The 20,509-nt window shown below is 39.5% G+C and overlaps 1 protein-coding gene across 2 annotated transcripts in view; it reads right to left on the reverse strand.

The window, feature by feature from the left end:
• BLTP3B (bridge-like lipid transfer protein family member 3B) overlaps nucleotides 1–20,509 on the reverse strand; it is a 120,419-nt gene that overhangs the window by 58,203 nt on the left and 41,707 nt on the right. For both annotated transcript variants that reach the window (XM_079141338.1, XM_079141339.1), the window contains one exon: nucleotides 786–948. In XM_079141338.1, the coding sequence (XP_078997464.1) occupies nucleotides 786–948 (163 nt within the window). The remainder of the gene's footprint in view (nucleotides 1–785; nucleotides 949–20,509) is intronic.

Raw genomic sequence — 20,509 nt, forward strand, 5'->3', positions numbered from 1 at the left:
AGCCTGTTTTTTAAAAAATATTTTCAGCTGTAAATAGACATACTATCTTTATTTATTTTTTTATGTGGTACTTAGAATCCAACCCAGTACCTCACACATGCTAAGCAAGTGCTCCACCACTGAGCCACAACCCCAGCCCCTCAGACTGGTCTTTAAAAGTAAGAAGTGATACAAATCAACAAAGATAAGGATAATAACTTATAGTAAGTACAGAGTATGGTAAAAACAGTAAACAAACATTTAAAATTTTAGAAAGAGGAAACAAATGACAAAACAGGTAAAATTCCAAATAAAAGCATAATAAAAGCAAGTAAGAAATAACAGTTCTTATGCTTTCACTTGAAGTAAAATACTACTTGCTACAAATTTAAATTGTCTCATTTAGGATTAGGGATATAGCTTAATGGTAGAAAGATTGCCTAGCAGGCATAACGTCCTGAGTTTGATCCCTAGCACCATAAGAAGAGAGGGAAAAAAAGTTCCAATTGGTGAATATTATGAAAAAAATGGTTTTTGAATATGGGCCAAATTAGTTATTTTATTACTAACAAATTAATGATTTTACTTAAAATATTTATTACATTATAAATAAAATTAAAATCTATGAATATTAATGACTTCAATTATTCATAAAGTACACAGTCATAAATATTTATGCAAAGATATATTTCTTTCAACAAAGGACTTCTTCATATAATGATTTAAAACAAAATATTTTAAAGGATAGAGATGAATTAAAAAATGATAACACAAGATGAGGCCCTTCACAGATGTTAAAGTCTTACCCTAATCGATGCTTTGTTACAAAAAACTTTGTTGATAGCAAGCCACGTGGGCAAATCCAACATATTCTGGAGCACTTCTTCATCCAACTCCAAATTCTTCAGTTCACCTTCTCCTTTAAGAGTACTTAGATTTATCTTGTCAGGAGATAAATTTTTGGTAAATCTGAAAGAGAATATATGTTACATGTATTTTAGTGCCAGTTACTATATGCCAGCATCATTCTTGCAAATATACAGAGCATTAAAAACATAATAGTGGCTCTAAGAAGCACAAAACCACAGCGATAGGTTCTGCTTAATCCATGTTCAATGTGTTTTGTTGTTGTTTTGATTTCTCATATCCACAGCACTCCTATACAAAGCCTACAGTTTGGGTGGCACCCGTTTGAATGTCATGTTCCCATAAACAAGCTCTCATTCTTACTTTTTTCCAACTTGTCCAGTATTTAGTGGGTACCTACCACTATTTTCCACATGCTATGCAAACAGTGGGATTGACATTTTGTTCATTTCACTACAGACTGAATTACAGAAAGGGATAGTCCAATGCTATTAACCAAGCTACAAAGAAGGGAGGGGAATGAGCAGCAGCAGCAGTTGCAGCAAACAACAGCAACAGGTGTCATTCATTATCCCAAGAATAATGGCCAAAGGACAACAGTACTCCTTCTAGAATTATCTGGTGATTGCTGGTATTAGAAACTGATCTTAACCATTTCAGAATAAAATCTGGAACATATATACTGTGTTAAATAGTCTATTTAGAAGCCAAATTTGGTGTTTTCTGTGTGATACTTTAAAACATCAATTATTTAAAATCTTGAATTAGCTGTACAAACACCAATTTTTCTTTCTATACGAGTTAAGATAACTGAACCGAACCATAAATTTTTTTATGTAACTATTACCATTTCAATGGACCTTTATTTTATTTATTTATACGTGGTGCTGAGAATTGAACCCAAGGCCTCACACATGCCAGTGTTCTACTACTGAGCCACAATCCCAGCTCCAACCAGAAATGATAAAGGAAAGTGTCAAATATTAGAAAGGAGACAAGACCTTGTTTTTTTTTTTTTTTTTTTTTTGCAGTGCCAGTGCCAGAGATTGACCCCAGGACCTCATGCACAGCAGGTAAGCATCCCATCACTGAGTTACATTCCCAGCCCAGTAAAAATCTTTAGCTTAAAAAAATATTGGAAACAATAACAGTTAATGTAACAACTAACTTGTTCTAAGGGTTTACTATATGCCATGTGTTTATTATTCTTTGCATGCATGACAACTACACCTAATTCCTGTGATTGTCAATACTAATTTTATCTCTACTTTTGAATGAACAAACATAATAAGAAACTTGAACTTATATGCCTAATGTCACAACTATTATAATAAACTACAAAGGAATTTTGAAATACTTTCATATATATTATTTAATCCCCAAAACAATCCTAAAAAATGAAAAATTGCTAACTTTACCTAGGAAGTACTTTTGTGAAAGTGAAACCAAAGACAAAATTACTTTTTTTAAGTTAAATATTAAAGCAACCATGTCCTGAGTCATGTGCATGCTTTACATGTCAACAAGAATACCAATCAACACACACTACTTCTCCACTGATGACAAACCAGAATTTCTTGAGACAGATTCTACCTGGATTCATATTTTCTCATAGAATGTCAACTGAAAAACACAAAATTCATTTTTAACCAATATTTGACCAATGACACTAGGTTGTATTATAATGTTAAGTTTATTATACCTCCCATTAATCATGTCTGACTCAATAAGTTTTTTTCTATATTTTTATTGGTGCATTATACTTGTACCTAGTGATGGAATTTGTTATTAAATATTCATACATGCAACAACATAATTTAGCCAATATCATTCCCCAGCATTCCCTCTACCCTCACTGCCTCCCATCCCCTTGGGGCCCCTTTTCTTGATCTCCCCTTGATTTTTAGGAATTCACCCCCACCTTTGTTTTCCTTTTCTCTCTAGCATCCGCATGTGAGAGAAAATGTAGGACCCTTAACTTGAGTTTGACTTACATCACTTAACATGATGGTCTCTAGTTCCATTCACTTTCTTGCAAATGACATAATTCATTCTTCTTTAAGGGCCGAATAAAACTCCATTGTGTATATATATCACATTTTATTTATCCATTCATCTGTTGATGGACACCCAGACTGGTTCCATAGTTTACTGTGAATTGTGCTGCTACAGACAAGGGTATGCATGTATCACTATAGTAAGATGACTTTAATTCTTTAGGATAAATACCAAAAAGTGGTATATTTGGGTCAAACTGTGGTTCCATGCCTAGTCTTTGAGGAGCCTCCATACTGATTGCCATAGCAGCTGTACTAATTTACAATCCCACCAACAGTGTAAAAGTGTTGCTTTTTCTCCACACCCTTTCCAGAATTTACTATTTGTATTCTTGATGACTCCTAATCTGACTGATCTAGTCTCAGTGTAGTTTTGATTTGCATTTCCCTAAATGCTAAGGTTGAGCATTTTTTCATGTATTTATTGGCCACTTGTAGTTTTTTTTTAGATGTGTCTGTTTAGTTCATTTGCTCTTATATTAATTAGATTATTTGATTGTTATTAAGTTTTTGAGCTCTATATAGTCTAAATATTAATCCTCTGTCAGAGGAGTAGCTAGCAAAGAATTTCTCCCATTCTGTGGGTTTTCTCTTCACATTCCTAATTGTTTCCTTGCTGTGTAGAAACTTTTTAATTTGATGCCATCTCATTTACTATTTCTTGGCATTAATTCTTGAGCTTTAGGGGTCCTATTGAGAAAGTCATTGTGACTAAAAGCTGGAGTGTTGACCCTATGTTTTCTTCTACGAGTTGCATAGTTTCTGGTCTACTTCCAAGGTCTTTGATTCATTTTGAGTTGATTTTTGTGCAGGGTGAGAGACAGGGTTTAGTTTCATTCTTCCATATATGGATAACCAGCTGTCCTAGCACAATTTGTTAAAAAGGCTGTCTTTTCTTCAACATATGTTTTGGCACCTTTGTCAAGTACCAGCAGACTGTATCTGTGTGGGCTTGTCTTTGTCTTCTATTCTGTACCATTGGTCTTTAAGTCTGTACCACTAAGTTTTTGATAGGCTGTCCTTCCTAAACATAGATAATCTTTAAAACAAATGAACAGAACAACCTGTCACTTCCTTGAAGAAGAATATCAGGGCTAGAAGGAAGCATCTAATAAGTACATATTGAGGATTCATGATAGAGACACACTGGTGAGCGGTATACTTAAGGTCCCTGACCTTGTGAAGTTTTTGGTTCAGCTAATGAGACAGAAGAACAAAGAGTATGACTAAGAGAATACTGGAGGGGCCTTAATGCAGAGCTTCTTTGAAACAGAGGCTTTTGAACTCGTATCTAAAGGATGAGAAGATGACCCAGCTATACAATACCACTACTCAGTATTTGTCCTGAAGAACTAAAGTCATCATACTACAGTGAAACATGCATACCCACGTTTAAAGCAGCACAATTCACAATAGTCAAACAATGGGACCAGTCTGGGTGTCCACCAACAAATGAATGCATAAAGAATAAATGTGGGCCGGTTTCAAGATGGCGGCCTAGAGGGTGGCTGAATTTCATGTTGCTCCAGGACTCAGGATTCAAAAGAGGAGATATTGAGACACTTGGGACCAACTCAAAGCAGCCGGGTGACTCTCACCCGTTGGGAAGGCGTCCCAGATGGGACCGTGGTCCTGGAACGCAGGAAACTTTGTGAAGTAGAGCTGCCGACGAGACGCCCCTCCCCCCGCTGGAGCAGTGAACTCGGACAACGGGGAGCGCCGTAAAGGAGGCCGCTCAGCACAGCGCTGGGACTCGGAGCAACCACTGGGGCTCCGGCGGCTGCCCAGGGGAGGAGAGGCGAGGAGAGCTGTGTGGACTCAGAACACCGGGGCCTGCCCTGAGGAGGAAGAGGAGGAACGTGGCCGCTTGGATTCGGAGTGACTGCACCAGAGCTACAGGCGGTTGCCAGAGGAGAAGCCGCACGGCGAGCTGTTTGGACTCAGAACGACTGCTTCTGAACACCGGGGCCTGCCCTGAGGACGAGGAGGAGGAAGAGGAGCGCAGCCGCTTGGATTCGGGGTGACTACACCAGAGCTACAGGTGGTTGCCAGAGGAGGGGCTGCGTGGCGAGCTGTTTGGACTCAGACCACTTCTGAACCCCGGGGCCTGCCCGGAAGAGGAGGAGGAGGAGGAGGAGGAGGAGGAGCGCGGCGGGTCCTTTGGACTCGCAGTGACTGCATTAGCGCTCCAGGCGGCTGCTCAGAGGAGAAGGCGAGTGGTGAGTTGTTTGGACTTAAAGTGACAGCTCCTGAACACAGGGGGGCTGCCTGGAGGAGAAGCGTGGTGGGTCGCTTGGTCTTGAGTGGCCGCACCAGAGCTCCAGGCGGTTGCCCAGAGGACCCGTGCACCGGGTCACGTGGATTCAGAGCCACTCAGAGCGACCGCTCCTGAACACCCGGGGGGTTATCTGGAGAAGGAGGAGGAACGGGGAGGGTCACTTCGACTCGGAGTGATTGATTGCCCAGGGCTACGGGTGGTTGGTGAGAGGTGGAGGCACGCAGTGAGTTTCTTGGACTCCTAGAGACCGCACCGGAATACTGGGTGGCTCACTGGAGGAAGAGGCGTGTGGCGGGTCTCTGGGACTCAGAGTGATTGTACAGAGCCCAAGGTGGCTGCTCAGAGGAGGGGCCACATAGCCAGGCGATTAGGTGCAGAGCAGGGTCCCAGGATCTAGGAGGCTTCTTGGTGGAAGAGCCGCACAGAGACAGGCTTAGGGAGGAGCGAAGGTTCCAGGCCTGCGGACAGATTCTCTGAGGAGGGGCAGCCTAAGGAGATTCATCTGCGAAGGGTGAGGCTCCCAGGCCCAGGAGGTAGGGCCGGGCCCCTGGGAACTTTGCAGAGGAAGGCAGGCCAGCCCAGGCGGTAGCTGTAAATTGAGGGGAACCTCTAGGAGGGAACTGACCAGCAAGACCTCCCCACCGGGTGAGTCTTCCCTGCCGGGTGAGGTTTCCCCACAAGGACGGTAAAACTAGAGACTCAGGCTCAAACAGGCCTTGCCTCAGCCCGCAGCCTAGGTCCCCTTTGGATGACCATTGGTCAACAAGTGGAGGCACCTCTGCCCACTAGCAGGGATTACACCCCACCTGAAGGCCACCACTCCTAGAGAGGCAGCTTCCTTGTGGAGCACCGCATTATCAACTTCCTCCAAGACTTCAGGCTACTGAACGCTAAGGGGGGATATATATAGAAATCTTCAGGGACATTGTAAGTCAACAGAGGAAATCTGCAATATCTCAGCGGTCCACTGATACCTGAACAATATGAGAAAACAAGGAAAGAAAATGCTGCAAACAAATCTAGATGTTACATCAATAAAACCCAATGACAGCATGGCAGAAGAAATGACAGAAAAGAAGTTCAGAATGTACATAATTAAAATGATCAGAGAGTGAACTCCGACAACTAGGAGCGCCGAAAAGGAGGCCGCTCGGCACAGCGCTGGGACTCGGAGCAACCACTGGGGCTCCGGCGGCTGCCCAGGGGAGGAGTGGCGAGGAGAGCTGTGTGGACTCAGGACACCGGGGCCTGCCCTGAGGAGGAGGAGGAGGAGCGTGGCCACTTGGATTCGGAGTGACTGCACCAGAGCTACAGGCGGTTGCCAGAAGAGAAGCTGCGCGGCGAGCTGTTTGGACTCAGAACGACGCTTCTGAACCCCGGGGCCTGCCCTGAGGACGAGGAGGCGGAAGAGGAACGCGGCCGCTTGGATTCGGGGTGACTACACCAGAGCTTCAGGCGGTTGCCAGAGGAGAGGCTGCGTGGCGAGCTGTTTGGACTCAGACCACTTCTGAACCCCGGGGCCTGCCCGGAGGAGGAGGAGAAGCGCGGCGGGTCCTTTGGACTCGCAGTGACTGCATTAGCTCTCCAGGCGGCTGCTCAGAGGAGAAGGCGAGTGGTGAGTTGTTTGGACTTAAAGGGACAGCGCCTGAACACAGGGGGGCTGCCTGGAGGAGAAGCGTGGTGGGTCGCTTGGTCTTGAGTGGCCGCACCAAGAGCTCCGGGCGGTTGCCCATAGGACCCGTGCAGCGGGTCACGTGGATTCAGAGCCACTCAGAGCGACCACTCCTGAACACTCGGGGGGTTATCTGGAGGAGGAGGAGGAACGGGGAGGGTCACTTCGACTCGGAGTGATTGATTGCCCAGGGCTACGGGTGGTTGGTGGGAGGTGGAGGCACGCAGTGAGTTTCTTGAACTCCTAGTGACCGCACCGGAATACTGGGCAGCTGTCTGGAGGAAGAGGCGTGTGGCGGATCTCTGGGACTCAGAGAGATTGGACGGGGCCCCAGGTGGCTGCTCAGAGGAGGGGCCGCATAGCCAGGCAATTAGGGGCAGAGGAGGGTCCCAGGATCTAGGAGGCTTCTGGGTGGAAGAGCCGCACAGAGACAGGCTTAGGGCGGAGCAAAGGTTCCAGGCCTGCGGGCATATTCTGTGAGGAGGGGCAGCCTAAGGAGATTCATCTGCGAAGGGTGAGGCTCCCAGGCCCAGGAGGTAGGGCCGGGCCCCTGGAAACTTTGCAGAGGAAGGCAGCCCAGCCCAGGCGGTACCTGTATTTGAGGGGAACCTCTAGGAGGGTACTGACCAGCGAGACCTCCCCACCGGGTGAGTCTTCCCTGCCGGGTGAGGTTTCCCCACAAGGACGTTAAAACTAGAGACTCAGGCCCAAACAGGCCTTGCCTCAGCCCGCAGCCTAGGTCCCCTTTGGATGACCATTGGTCAACAAGTGGAGGCACCTCTGCCCACTAGCAGGGATTATACCCCTCCTGAAGGCCACCACTCCTAGAGAGGCAGCTTCCTTGTGGAGCTCCGCATTATCAACTTCCTCCAAGACTTCAGGCTACTGAAGGCTAAGGGGGGATATATATAGAAATCTTCAGGGACATTGTAAGTCAATAGAGGAAATCTGCAATATCTCAGCGGTCCACTGATACCTGAACAATATGAGAAAACAAGGAAAGAAAATGCTGCAAACAAATCTAGATGTTACATCAATAAAACCCAATGACAGCATGGCAGAAGAAATGACAGAAAAGGAGTTCAGAATGTACATAATTAAAATGATCAGAGAAGCAAACGATGAGATGAAAGAGCAAATGCAAGCATTGAATGATCGCACCAATCGACAGTTAAAAGAGCAAATACAGGAAGCAAAAGATCATTTCAATAAAGAGTTAGAGATATTGAAAAAAAACCAAACAGAAATCCTTGACATGAAGGAAACAATAAACCAAATTAAGAACTCCATAGAAAGCATATCCAATAGGATAGAACACCTGGAAGACAGAACCTCAGACATTGAAGACAAAATATTTAACCTTGAAAACAAAGTTGAACAAACAGAGAAGATGGTAAGAAATCATGAACAGAATCTACAAGAACTATGGGATATCATGAAAAGGCCAAATTTAAGAATTATTGGGATTGAGGAAGGCCTAGAGAAACAAGCCAAAGGAATGAACAATTTATTCAATAAAATAATATCAGAAAATTTCCCAAATCTGAAGAATGAAATGGAAAATCAAGTTCAAGAGGCTTATAGGACTCCAAATACACAAAATTACAACAGACCCACACCAAGGCACATTATAATGAAAATACCTAACATACAAAATAAAGACAGAATTTTAAAAGCTGTGAGAGAAAAGAACCAAATTACATTCAGGGGGAAACCAATACGGATATCAGCAGACTTTTCAATCCAGACCCTAAAAGCTAGAAGGGCCTGGAACAACATTTTTCAAGCCCTGAAAGAAAATGGATGCCAACCAAGAATCTTATACCCAGCAAAACTTACCTTCAAATTTGACGATGAAATAAAATCCTTCCATGATAAACAAAAGCTAAAAGAATTTACAAAAAGAAAGCCAGCATTACAGAACATTCTCAGCAAAATATTCCATGAGGAAGAGATAAAAAACAAAGAAGCAAATCAGCAAAGGGAGGAATTATCCTAAAGGAATTGTCAAATAAAGGAGGAAACAAGTTGTGTCAAACAAATAAATAAATAAAATTTAAAAAATGAACCAAATGACCGGGAAACCAAATCATATCTCTATAATAACCTTGAATGTTAATGGCCTGAATTCATCAATCAAAAGACATAGACTGGCAGATTGGATTAAAAAGAAAGATCCAACAATATGTTGCCTGCAAGAGACTCACCTCATAGAAAAAGATACCCATAGACTAAAGGTGAAAGGATGGGGAAAAACATACCATGCGCATGGACTCAGCAAAAAAGCTGGAGTATCCATCCTCATTTCCGATAGTGTGGACTTCAAGCCAAAGTTAGTCAGAAGGGATAAAGAAGGTCATTTCATACTGCTTAAGGGAAGCATAAATCAGCAAGATATAACAATCATAAACATCTATGCCCCAAACAGTGGCTCATCCATGTATGTCAAACAAATCCTTCTCAATTTCAGAAACCAAATAGACCATAACACAATAATACTAGGTGATTTTAACACGCCTCTCTCACCACTGGACAGATCTTCCAGACAAAAATTGAACAAAGAAACCATAGATCTCAATAACACAATCAATAATTTAGACTTAACGGACATTTATAGAATATACCATCCAACCAAGAGCGAATACACTTTCTTCTCAGCAGCACATGGATCCTTCTCTAAAATAGACCATATATTATGCCACAAAGCTAATGTTAGCAAATACAAGAAGATAGAGACACTAGCATGTATTCTATCAGATCATAATGGATTGAAGTTAGAAATAAATGAAAGAGTAAAACACAGAAACTATTCCAACATCTGGAGATTAAACAATATGCTACTATATGACGAATGGATAACAGAAGATATTAGGAAGGAAATTAAAAAATTCTTAGAGGTAAATGAGAACAAAGAAACATCATATCAAAATCTCTGGGACACTATGAAAGCAGTACTTAGAGGGAAATTTATTTCATGGAGCACATTTAATAAAAGAAGTAAAACTCAACAAATAAACGACCTAACGCTACAGCTCAAAGCCCTAGAAAAAGAAGAACAGACCAACACCAAAAGTAGTAGAAGACAGGAAATAGTTAAACTCAGAGCTGAAATCAATGAAATTGAAACAAAAGAAACAATACAAAAAATTGACAAAATAAATAGTTGGTTCTTCAAAAAAATAAACAAAATTGATAAACCTTTAGCCACACTAACAAAGAGAAGACGAGAGAAAACCCAAATCACTAAAATTCGGAATGAACAAGGAAATATCACAACAGACACGATTGAAATACAAAACATAATTAGAAGCTATTTTGAAAATCTATACTCCAACAAAATAGAAAATTTCGAAGACATCAACAGGTTTCTAGAGACATATGAATTGCCTAAACTGAACGAGGAGGACATAAACAATTTAAATAGACCAATTTCAAGTACTGAAATAGAAGAAGTCATCAAAAGCCTACCAACAAAGAAAACTCCGGGACCAGATGGGTTCTCAGCCGAGTTCTACAAAACCTTTAAAGAAGAGCTCATTCCAATACTTCTCAAAGTATTCCATAAAATAGAAGAGGAGGGAACCCTCCCAAACTCATTCTATGAAGCCAATATCACACTGATACCTAAACCAGACAGAGACTCATCAAGGAAAGAAAATTTCAGACCAATATCCTTAATGAACATCGACGCAAAAATTCTCAACAAAATTTTAGCAAATCGCATACAAAAACATATTAAAAAGATAGTCCACCATGATCAAGTGGGCTTCATCCCAGGTATGCAAGGTTGGTTCAACATGAGGAAATCAATAAACGTAATTCACCATATTAATAGACTTAAAGTCAAGAATCACATGATTATTTCAATAGATGCAGAAAAAGCATTTGATAAAATACAGCACCCCTTCATGCTCAAAACACTAGAAAAAATAGGGATAGTGGGAACATTCCTTAACATTGTAAAGGCCATTTATGCTAAGCCCATGGCTAATATCATTCTAAATGGTGAAAAACTGAAAGCATTCCCCCTAAAAACTGGAACAAGGCAGGGATGCCCTCTTTCACCACTTCTATTCAACATCGTTCTTGAGACTCTGGCCAGAGCAATTAGACAAACCAAAGAAATTAAAGGGATACGAATTGGAAAAGAAGAACTCAAACTATCCCTGTTCGCTGATGACATGATTATATATTTAGAGGAACCTGGAAATTCCACCAGAAAACTCTTAGAACTCATAAGTGAATTCAGTAAAGTAGCAGGTTACAAGATCAATGCCCATAAATCCAACGCATTTTTATACATAAGTGATGAATCTTCGGAAAGAGAAATTAGGAAAACTACCCCATTCACTATAGCCTCGAAAAAAATAAAATACTTGGGAATCAATCTCACAAAAGAGGTGAAAGACCTCTACAATGAGAACTATACAACACTAAAGAAAGAAATTAAAGAACACCTTAGAAGATGGAAAGATCTTCCATGTTCTTGGATAGGAAGAATTAATATTGTCAAAATGGCCATACTACCTAAAGTGCTATACAAATTCAATGCAATTCCAATTAAAATCCCAATGACGTACCTTACAGAAATAGAGCAAGCAATCATGAAATTCATCTGGAAGAATAAGAAACCCAGAATAGCTAAAGCAATCCTTAGCAGGAAGAGTGAAACAGGGGGTATTGCAATACCAGATCTTCAACTCTACTACAAAGCAATAGTAACAAAAACGGCATGGTATTGGTACCAAAATAGAAAGGTAGATCAATGGTACAGAATAGAGGACACGGACACAAACCCAAATAAATACAATTTTCTCATACTAGACAAAGGTGCCAAAAATATGCAATGGAGAAAAGATAGCCTCTTCAACAAATGGTGCTGGGAAAATTGGAAATCCATATGCAACAGAATGAAACTAAACCCATATCTCTCACCATGCACGAAACTAAACTCAAAATGGATTAAGGACCTCAGAATCAGACCAGAGACCCTGCAGATTATAGAAGAAAAAGTAGGTCCAAATCTTCACCTTGTTGGTCTAGGATCAGACTTCCTTAACAGGACTCCCATAGCACAAGAAATAAAAGCTAGAATCAACCACTGGGATAGATTCAAACTAAAAAGCTTTCTCTCAGCAAAGGAAACTATCAGCAATGCGAAGAAAGAGCCTACAGAGTGGGAGAATATCTTTGCCAATCATACTTCAGATAGAGCACTAATCTCCAGAATCTATAAAGAACTCAAAAAACTCTACACGAAGAATACAAATAACCCAATCAACAAATGGGCTAAGGAAATGAATAGACACTTCACAGAAGAAGATCTACAGGCAATCAACAAACATATGGAAAAATGTTCAACATCTCTAGTAATAAGAGAAATGCTAATCAAAACTACCCTAAGATTCCATCTCACCCCAATTAGAATGGCGATTATCAAGAATACGAGCAACAACAGGTGTTGGCGAGGATGTGGGGAGAAAGGTACACTCTTACATTGCTGGTGGGGCTGCAAATTAGTGCAGCCACTCTGGAAAGCAGTGTGGAGATTCCTTAGAAAACTCGGAATGGACCCTCCATTTGACCCAGCTATCCCACTCCTTGGCCTATACCCAAAGGACTTAAAATCAGCATACTACAGAGACACAGCCACATCAATGTTCATAGCTGCTCAATTCACAATAGCCAGACTGTGGAACCAACCTAGATGCCCTTCAATTGATGAGTGGATAAAGAAACTGTGGTATATACATACAATGGAATATTACTCAGCCATAAAGAATGATAAAATTATGGCATTTGCAGGCAAATGGATGAAATTGGAGAGTATCATGCTAAGTGAGAAAAGCCAATCTCAAAAAGCCAAGGGACGAATGATATCGCTAATAAGTGGAGGATGACACATAATGGGGGGGAGGGAAGGGTTAGTGTTAGGGTTAGAGTTAGAGTTAGGGAGGGGGGCAAGTATGGAGGAAGGAAGGACTGTATAGAGGGTAAAGAGGGGTGGGAGGGGTGGGGGGAAGGGAAAAAATAACAGAATGAATCAAACAACATTACTCTATGTAAATTTATGATTACACAAATGGTATGCCTTTGTGCCATGTACAAACAGAGAAACAACATGTATCCCATTTGTTTACAATAAAAAATAAATAAATAAATAAAATAAAATAAAATAAAATAAAAAATAAAATAAAATGATCAGAGAAGCAAACGATGAGATGAAAGAGCAAATGCACGCACTGAATGATGAGATGAAAGAGCAAATGCAAGCATTGAATGATCGCACCAATCGACAATTAAAAGAGCAAATACAGGAAGCAAAAGATCATTTCAATAAAGAGTTAGAGATATTGAAAAAAAAAAAAAAACAGAAGGAAACAATAAACCAAATTAAGAACTCCATAGAAAGCATATCCAATAGGATAGAACACCTGGAAGACAGAACCTCAGACATTGAAGACAAAATATTTAACCTTGAAAACAAAGTTGAACAAACAGAGAAGATGGTAAGAAATCATGAACAGAATCTACAAGAACTATGGGATATCATGAAAAGGCCAAATTTAAGAATTATTGGGATTGAGGAAGGCTTAGAGAAACAAGCCAAAGGAATGAACAATTTATTCAATAAAATAATATCAGAAAATTTCCCAAATCTGAAGAATGAAATGGAAAATCAAGTTCAAGAGGCTTATAGGACTCCAAATACACAAAATTACAACAGACCCACACCAAGGCACATTATAATGAAAATACCGAACATACAAAATAAAGACAGAATTTTAAAGGCTGTGAGAGAAAAGAACCAAATTACATTCAGGGGGAAACCAATACGGATATCAGCAGATTTTTCAATCCAGACCCTAAAAGCTAGAAGGTCCTGGAACAACATTTTTCAAGCCCTGAAAGAAAATGGATGCCAACCAAGAATCTTATACCCAGCAAAACTTACCTTCAAATTTGACGATGAAATAAAATCCTTCCATGATAAACAAAAGCTAAAAGAATTTACAAAAAGAAAGCCAGCATTACAGAACATTCTCAGCAAAATATTCCATGAGGAAGAGATGAAAAACAAAGAAGCAAATCAGCAAAGGGAGGAATTATCCTAAAGGAATTGTCAAATAAAGGAGGAAACAAGTTGTGTCAAACAAATAAATAAATAAAATTTTAAAAATGAACCAAATGACCAGGAAACCAAATCATCTCTATAATAACCCTGAATGTTAATGGCCTGAATTCATCAATCAAAAGACATAGACTGGCAGATTGGATTAAAAAGAAAGATCCAACAATATGTTGCCTGCAAGAAACTCACCTCATAGAAAAAGATACCCATAGACTAAAGGTGAAAGGATGGGGAAAAACATACCATGCACATGGACTCAGCAAAAAAGCTGGAGTATCCATCCTCATTTCAGATAATGTGGACTTCAAGCCAAAGTTAGTCAGAAGGGATAAAGAAGGTCATTTCATACTGCTTAAGGGAAGCATAAATCAGCAAGATATAACAATCATAAACATCTATGCCCCAAACAGTGGCTCATCCATGTATGTCAAACAAATCCTTCTCAATTTCAGAAACCAAATAGACCATAACACAATAATACTAGGTGATTTTAACACGCCTCTCTCACCACTGGACAGATCTTCCAGACAAAAATTGAACAAAGAAACCATAGATCTCAATAACACAATCAATAATTTAGACTTAACGGACATTTATAGAATATACCATCCAACCAAGAGCGAATACACTTTCTTCTCAGCAGCACATGGATCCTTCTCTAAAATAGACCATATATTATGCCACAAAGCTAATGTTAGCAAATACAAGAAGATAGAGACACTAGCATGTATTCTATCAGATCATAATGGATTGAAGTTAGAAATAAATGAAAGAGTAAAACACAGAAACTATTCCAACATCTGGAGATTAAACAATATGCTATTATATGACGAATGGATAACAGAAGATATTAGGAAGGAAATTAAAAAATTCTTAGAGGTAAATGAGAACAAAGAAACATCATATCAAAATCTCTGGGACACTATGAAAGCAGTACTTAGAGGGAAATTTATTTCATGGAGCGCATTTAATAAAAGAAGTAAAACTCAACAAATAAACGACCTAACGCTACAGCTCAAAGCCCTAGAAAAAGAAGAACAGAACAGCACCAAAAGTAGTAGAAGACAGGAAATAGTTAAACTCAGAGCTGAAATCAATGAAATTGAAACAAAAGAAACAATACAAAAAATTGACAAAATAAATAGTTGGTTCTTCAAAAAAATAAACAAAATTGATAAACCTTTAGCCACACTAACAAAGAGAAGACAAGAGAAAACCCAAATCACTAAAATTCGGAATGAACAAGGAAATATCACAACAGACACGATTGAAATACAAAACATAATTAGAAGCTATTTTGAAAATCTATACTCCAACAAAATAGAAAATTTCGAAGACATCAACAGGTTTCTAGAGACATATGAATTGCCTAAACTGAACGAGGAGGACATACACAATTTAAATAGACCAATTTCAAGTACTGAAATAGAAGAAGTCATCAAAAGCCTACCAACAAAGAAAAGTCCGGGACCAGATGGGTTCTCAGCCGAGTTCTACAAAACCTTTAAAGAAGAGCTCATTCCAATACTTCTCAAAGTATTCCATAAAATAGAAGAGGAGGAAACCCTCCCAAACTCATTCTATGAAGCCAATATCACACTAATACCTAAACCAGACAGAGACTCATCAAGGAAAGAAAATTTCAGACCAATATCCTTAATGAACATCGACGCAAAAATTCTCAACAAAATTTTAGCAAATCGCATACAAAAACATATTAAAAAGATAGTGCACCATGATCAAGTGGGCTTCATCCCAGGGATGCAACCATCAGGAAATCAATAAACGTAATTCACCATATTAATAAAGTCAAGAATCACATGATTATTTCAATAGATGCAGAAAAAGCATTTGATAAAATACAGTACCCCTTCATGCTCAAAACACTAGAAAAAATAGGGATAGTGGGAACATTCCTTAACATTGTAAAGGCCATTTATGCTAAGTCCAAGGCTAATATCATTCTAAATGGTGAAAAACTGAAAGCATTCCCCCTCAAAAGTGGAACAAGGCAGGGATGCCCTCTTTCACCACTTCTATTCAACATCGTTCTTGAGACTCTGGCCAGAGCAATTAGACAAACCAAAGAAATTAAAGGGATATGAATTGGAAAAGAAGATCTCAAACTATCCCTGTTCGCTGATGACATGATTATATATTTAGAGGAACCTGGAAATTCCACCAGAAAACTCTTAGAACTCATAAGTGAATTCAGTAAAGTAGCAGGTTACAAGATCAATGCTCATAAATCCAATGCATTTTTATACATAAGTGATGAATCTTCAGAAAGAGAAATTAGGAAAACTACCCCATTCACAATAGCCTCGAAAAAAATAAAATACTTGGGAATCAATCTCACAAAAGAGGTGAAAGACCTCTACAATGAGAACTATACAACACTAAAGAAAGAAATTAAAGAACACCTTAGAAGATGGAAAGATCTTCCATGTTCTTGGATAGGAAGAATTAATATTGTCAAAATGGCCATACTACCTAAAGTGCTATACAGATTCAATGCAATTCCAATTAAAATCCCAATGACGTACCTTACAGCAATAGAGCAAGCAATTATGAAATTCATCTGGAAGAATAAGAAACCCAGAATAGCTAAAGCAATCCTTAGCAGGAAGAGTGAAACAGGGGGTATTGCAATACCAGATCTTCAACTCTACTACAAAGCAATAGTAACAAAAACGGCATGGTATTGGTACCAAAATAGAAAGGTAGATCAATGGTACAGAATAGAGGACACGGACACAAACCCAAATAAATACAATTTTCCTCATATTAGACAAAGGTGCCAAAAATATGCAATGGAGAAAAGATAGCCTCTTCAACAAATGGTGCTGGGAGAATTGGAAATCCATATGCAACAGAATGAAACTAAACCCATATCTCTCACCATGCACGAAACTAAACTCAAAATGGATTAAGGACCTCGGAAGCAGACCAGAGACCCTGCAGATTATAGAAGAAAAAGTAGGTCCAAATCTTCACCTTGTTGGTCTAGGATCAGACTTCCTTAACAAGACTCCCATAGCACAAGAAATAAAAGCTAGAATCAACCACTGGGATAGATTCAAACTAAAAAGCTTTCTCTCAGCAAAGGAAACTATCAGCAATGCGAAGAAAGAGCCTACAGAGTGGGAGAAAATCTTTGCCAATCATACTTCAGTTAGAGCACTAATCTCCAGAATCTATAAAGAACTCAAAAAACTCTACTCCAAGAATTCAAATAATCCAGTCGATAAATGGGCTAAGGAAATGAATAGACACTTCACAGAAGAAGATCTACAAGCAATCAACAAACACATGGAAAAATGTTCAACATCTCTAGTAATAAGAGAAATGCAAATCAAAACCACCCTAAGATTCCATCTCACCCCAATTAGAATGGCGATTATCAAGAATACGAGCAACAACAGGTGTTGGCGAGGATGTGGGGAGAAAGGTACACTCATACATTGCTGGTGGGGCTGCAAATTAGGGCAGCCACTCTGGAAAGCAGTGTGGAGATTCCTTAGAGAACTTGGAATGGACCCTCCATTTGACCCAGCTATCCCACTCCTTGGCCTATACCCAAAGGACTTAAAATCAGCATACTACAGAGATACAGCCACATCAATGTTCATAGCTGCTCAATTCACAATAGCCAGACTGTGGAACCAACCTAGATGCCCTTCAATTGATGAGTGGATAAAGAAACTGTGGTATATATATACAATGGAATATTACTCAGCCATAAAGAATGATAAAATTATGGCATTTGCAGGCAAATGGATGAAATTGGAGAATATCATGCTAAGTGAGATAAGCCAATCTCAAAAAGCCAAGGGACGAATGATATCGCTAATAAGTGGAGGATGACACATAATGGGGGGGAGGGAAGGGTTAGTGTTAGGGTTAGAGTTAGGGTTAGGGAGGGGGGCAAATATGGAGGAAGGAAGTACTGTATAGAGGGTAAAGAGGGGTGGGAGGGGTGGGGGGAAGGGAAAAAATAACAGAATGAATCAAACAACATTACTCTATGTAAATTTATGATTACACAAATGGTATGCCTTTACGCCATGTACAAACAGAGAAACAACATGTATCCCATTTGTTTACAATAAAAAAAATAAAAAATAAAAAACAAAAAAAAGAATAAATGTGGTATATGTACACAATAAAGTTTTATTCGGCCATAAAGAAAATTGAAATTATTCATCTGCAGGAAAATGGAGAGAACTAGAGATCATTATGCTATGTGAAATAAGTAAAACTCAGAAGGTTAAGGGTATATGTTTTCTCTCACATGCAGTAACTAGAGAGGAAAAGGAGAAAAAGATGGGGGTGGATCTCATGAAAATTAAGTGAGGAAAATCAGTGAGGAAAGGGACCAAGGAGTGAGAAGTGTGGGGGGAGAGGGAAAGTGCTGGGGAATGATACGGGCCAAATTATATTGGTATACTGTGTATTCTGTGCATATACAAATATGTAACAACAAACCCAACAGAATGTACAACTATAATGCATTGATAAAAAATGTGGGAAAAAATAAAGATTGTGAAGAATTAACTAGGCAAGGAAGAGAAGGTGGCAGGCAAAGTATTCTAAGCAAGAGGAATAAAATGCATCAAAATTCTGAGGAACAACTGAGCATGGTATAAAACAGAACTGAAAAAAGATCAGCAAATGGAATATAAAAAGGCCAGGATAGCACAAGATAAATCTGGAAGGAATATGGGTAGGAAGGCAGAACATACAATGCCTTGCCAATTTCATTTATTCATTCAATAAATATTTGCTAGTACTCACAATTTAATAAGCACCAGGTATCTGAAAATGAACCAAAGATTAAAATCTCTGTCTTCATGGGAAGGAGACACAGAATAAAAAGAAATAAATCCATGGTAAGTCAGATTGTGATAATTATGAAAATAATTATAAAAATGCAAAATAAGTAGTATAAATGAAGGAGACAAAGAGAAGGAACTAGCTATGTAAATATCTGGAGGAAACATGCTCTAGGTAGAAGAACGGCAAGGGCAAAAACTTGAGATGGAAACATGCAAGACAAGTCTAAAGAACACCAAGAAGGCCAATGTGGCTGGGAAAAATAAAGGACTTTCATCTTTTAAAGAATCACTCTATTAGCGGATGATGACACATATAGGGGGTGGGAAGGGGGCAGGAATGGAGGAAGGAGGGACTCTACAGAGGGGTAAGAGGGGTGGGGGGGAGAAAAAAAATAACAGAATGAATCAAAAACTATTACCCTAGGTAAATGTATGATTACACAAATGGTATGCCTCTACTTCATGTACAAACAGAGAAACAAGATGTACCCCATTTGTTTACAATAAAAATGAATTTTAAAAAAAGAATAATCTTAACCAAAATCTGAAGTGAGGAAAAATAAATAAATAAAGCAACCATCTTTCCTCATTAACCAAATCTATTATAATTCTTAATAAAAAGTGAGTAACCTTAAATTGAAATTCTAGGCTACTGCTTTATCACTGATTCACTCCTTAAATTAGGAGGAAACAGAGAATCTGAATAAATACACAACCAAAAAAAAAAAAATCACTCTATTGAGAATATGTGAAAAAAAGGACATGGACAAAAAGGAAGCTTTTGTTATGATCCAGATGAGAAAAGATGTTGCCTTGGACCAAAACAGAACAGTGGGAAGAGGTGAGAAGGGAACAGTCCAGATATATCCTGAAGGTAAAGCCAACAGGATTTAAGGCTAACGTATGACACCAAAATTTACTTCTGAGTAAGTGGAAGAACAGTAGAGTTGCCGTACACTCTAAAAACGGAGTGAGGTAAAAGGTAAAAACAGAGAGAGAAGTAAGTTGGAATTAAGGGTCAGGGTTTAGACTTTGAACAGTCTGAGAGCTACTTCTGGAGGGCTGAGGGTATAGCTCAGTGGTAGAGGGCTTGCCTAACAGGCTTAAGGCCCTGTGTTCAATCCCCAAAGCCCAACTCCCCCACAACCTCCGCCAAAGAGATGCCATCCAGGACAAAATGTCAACTAGGTAGTAGTAAGGTATTGGCTGCAGATATAAATTTGATGATCACCAGATAAATGACAGATAGCATTTATAGTCATGAGACAGATGAGATCACTGAAGGACTGAGAATAAAAAAGAAAATGACTCAAGACCTGTGGTTATGGACCACCAAGAGTCCAACAAAATATAAAAGAAATGAAGAAGGGACATTAAGATGGTAGGGCCAGTAAGACAGGGGAGAAATCAAATCTGTTTTACTTAAAGATGAGAGAAAATTCAGCATGCTTATATGCTTTATGCTTGATGATAATGATGCAGAAAAAGAAAATTACTAATAACTAGGAAGGACCAACAATTGTTGGAGCAAATCCTTGGGAGCAGGCAGATACAGTACACAAGAGGAAGGGTTGGATTGAGAAGGCACATTGAGAATTCATGCCCAGTAAAAGGAAAAGCAGAATAGATGGCCACAGGAGCTTGTAGAAATGCTTCTTTTATTTTTAATGAAGCAAGATTACCAAC

This window comes from Sciurus vulgaris (genome assembly GCF_902686455.1).
Source record: "Sciurus vulgaris genome assembly, chromosome: 5".
Classification (NCBI taxonomy): domain Eukaryota; kingdom Metazoa; phylum Chordata; class Mammalia; order Rodentia; family Sciuridae; genus Sciurus; species Sciurus vulgaris.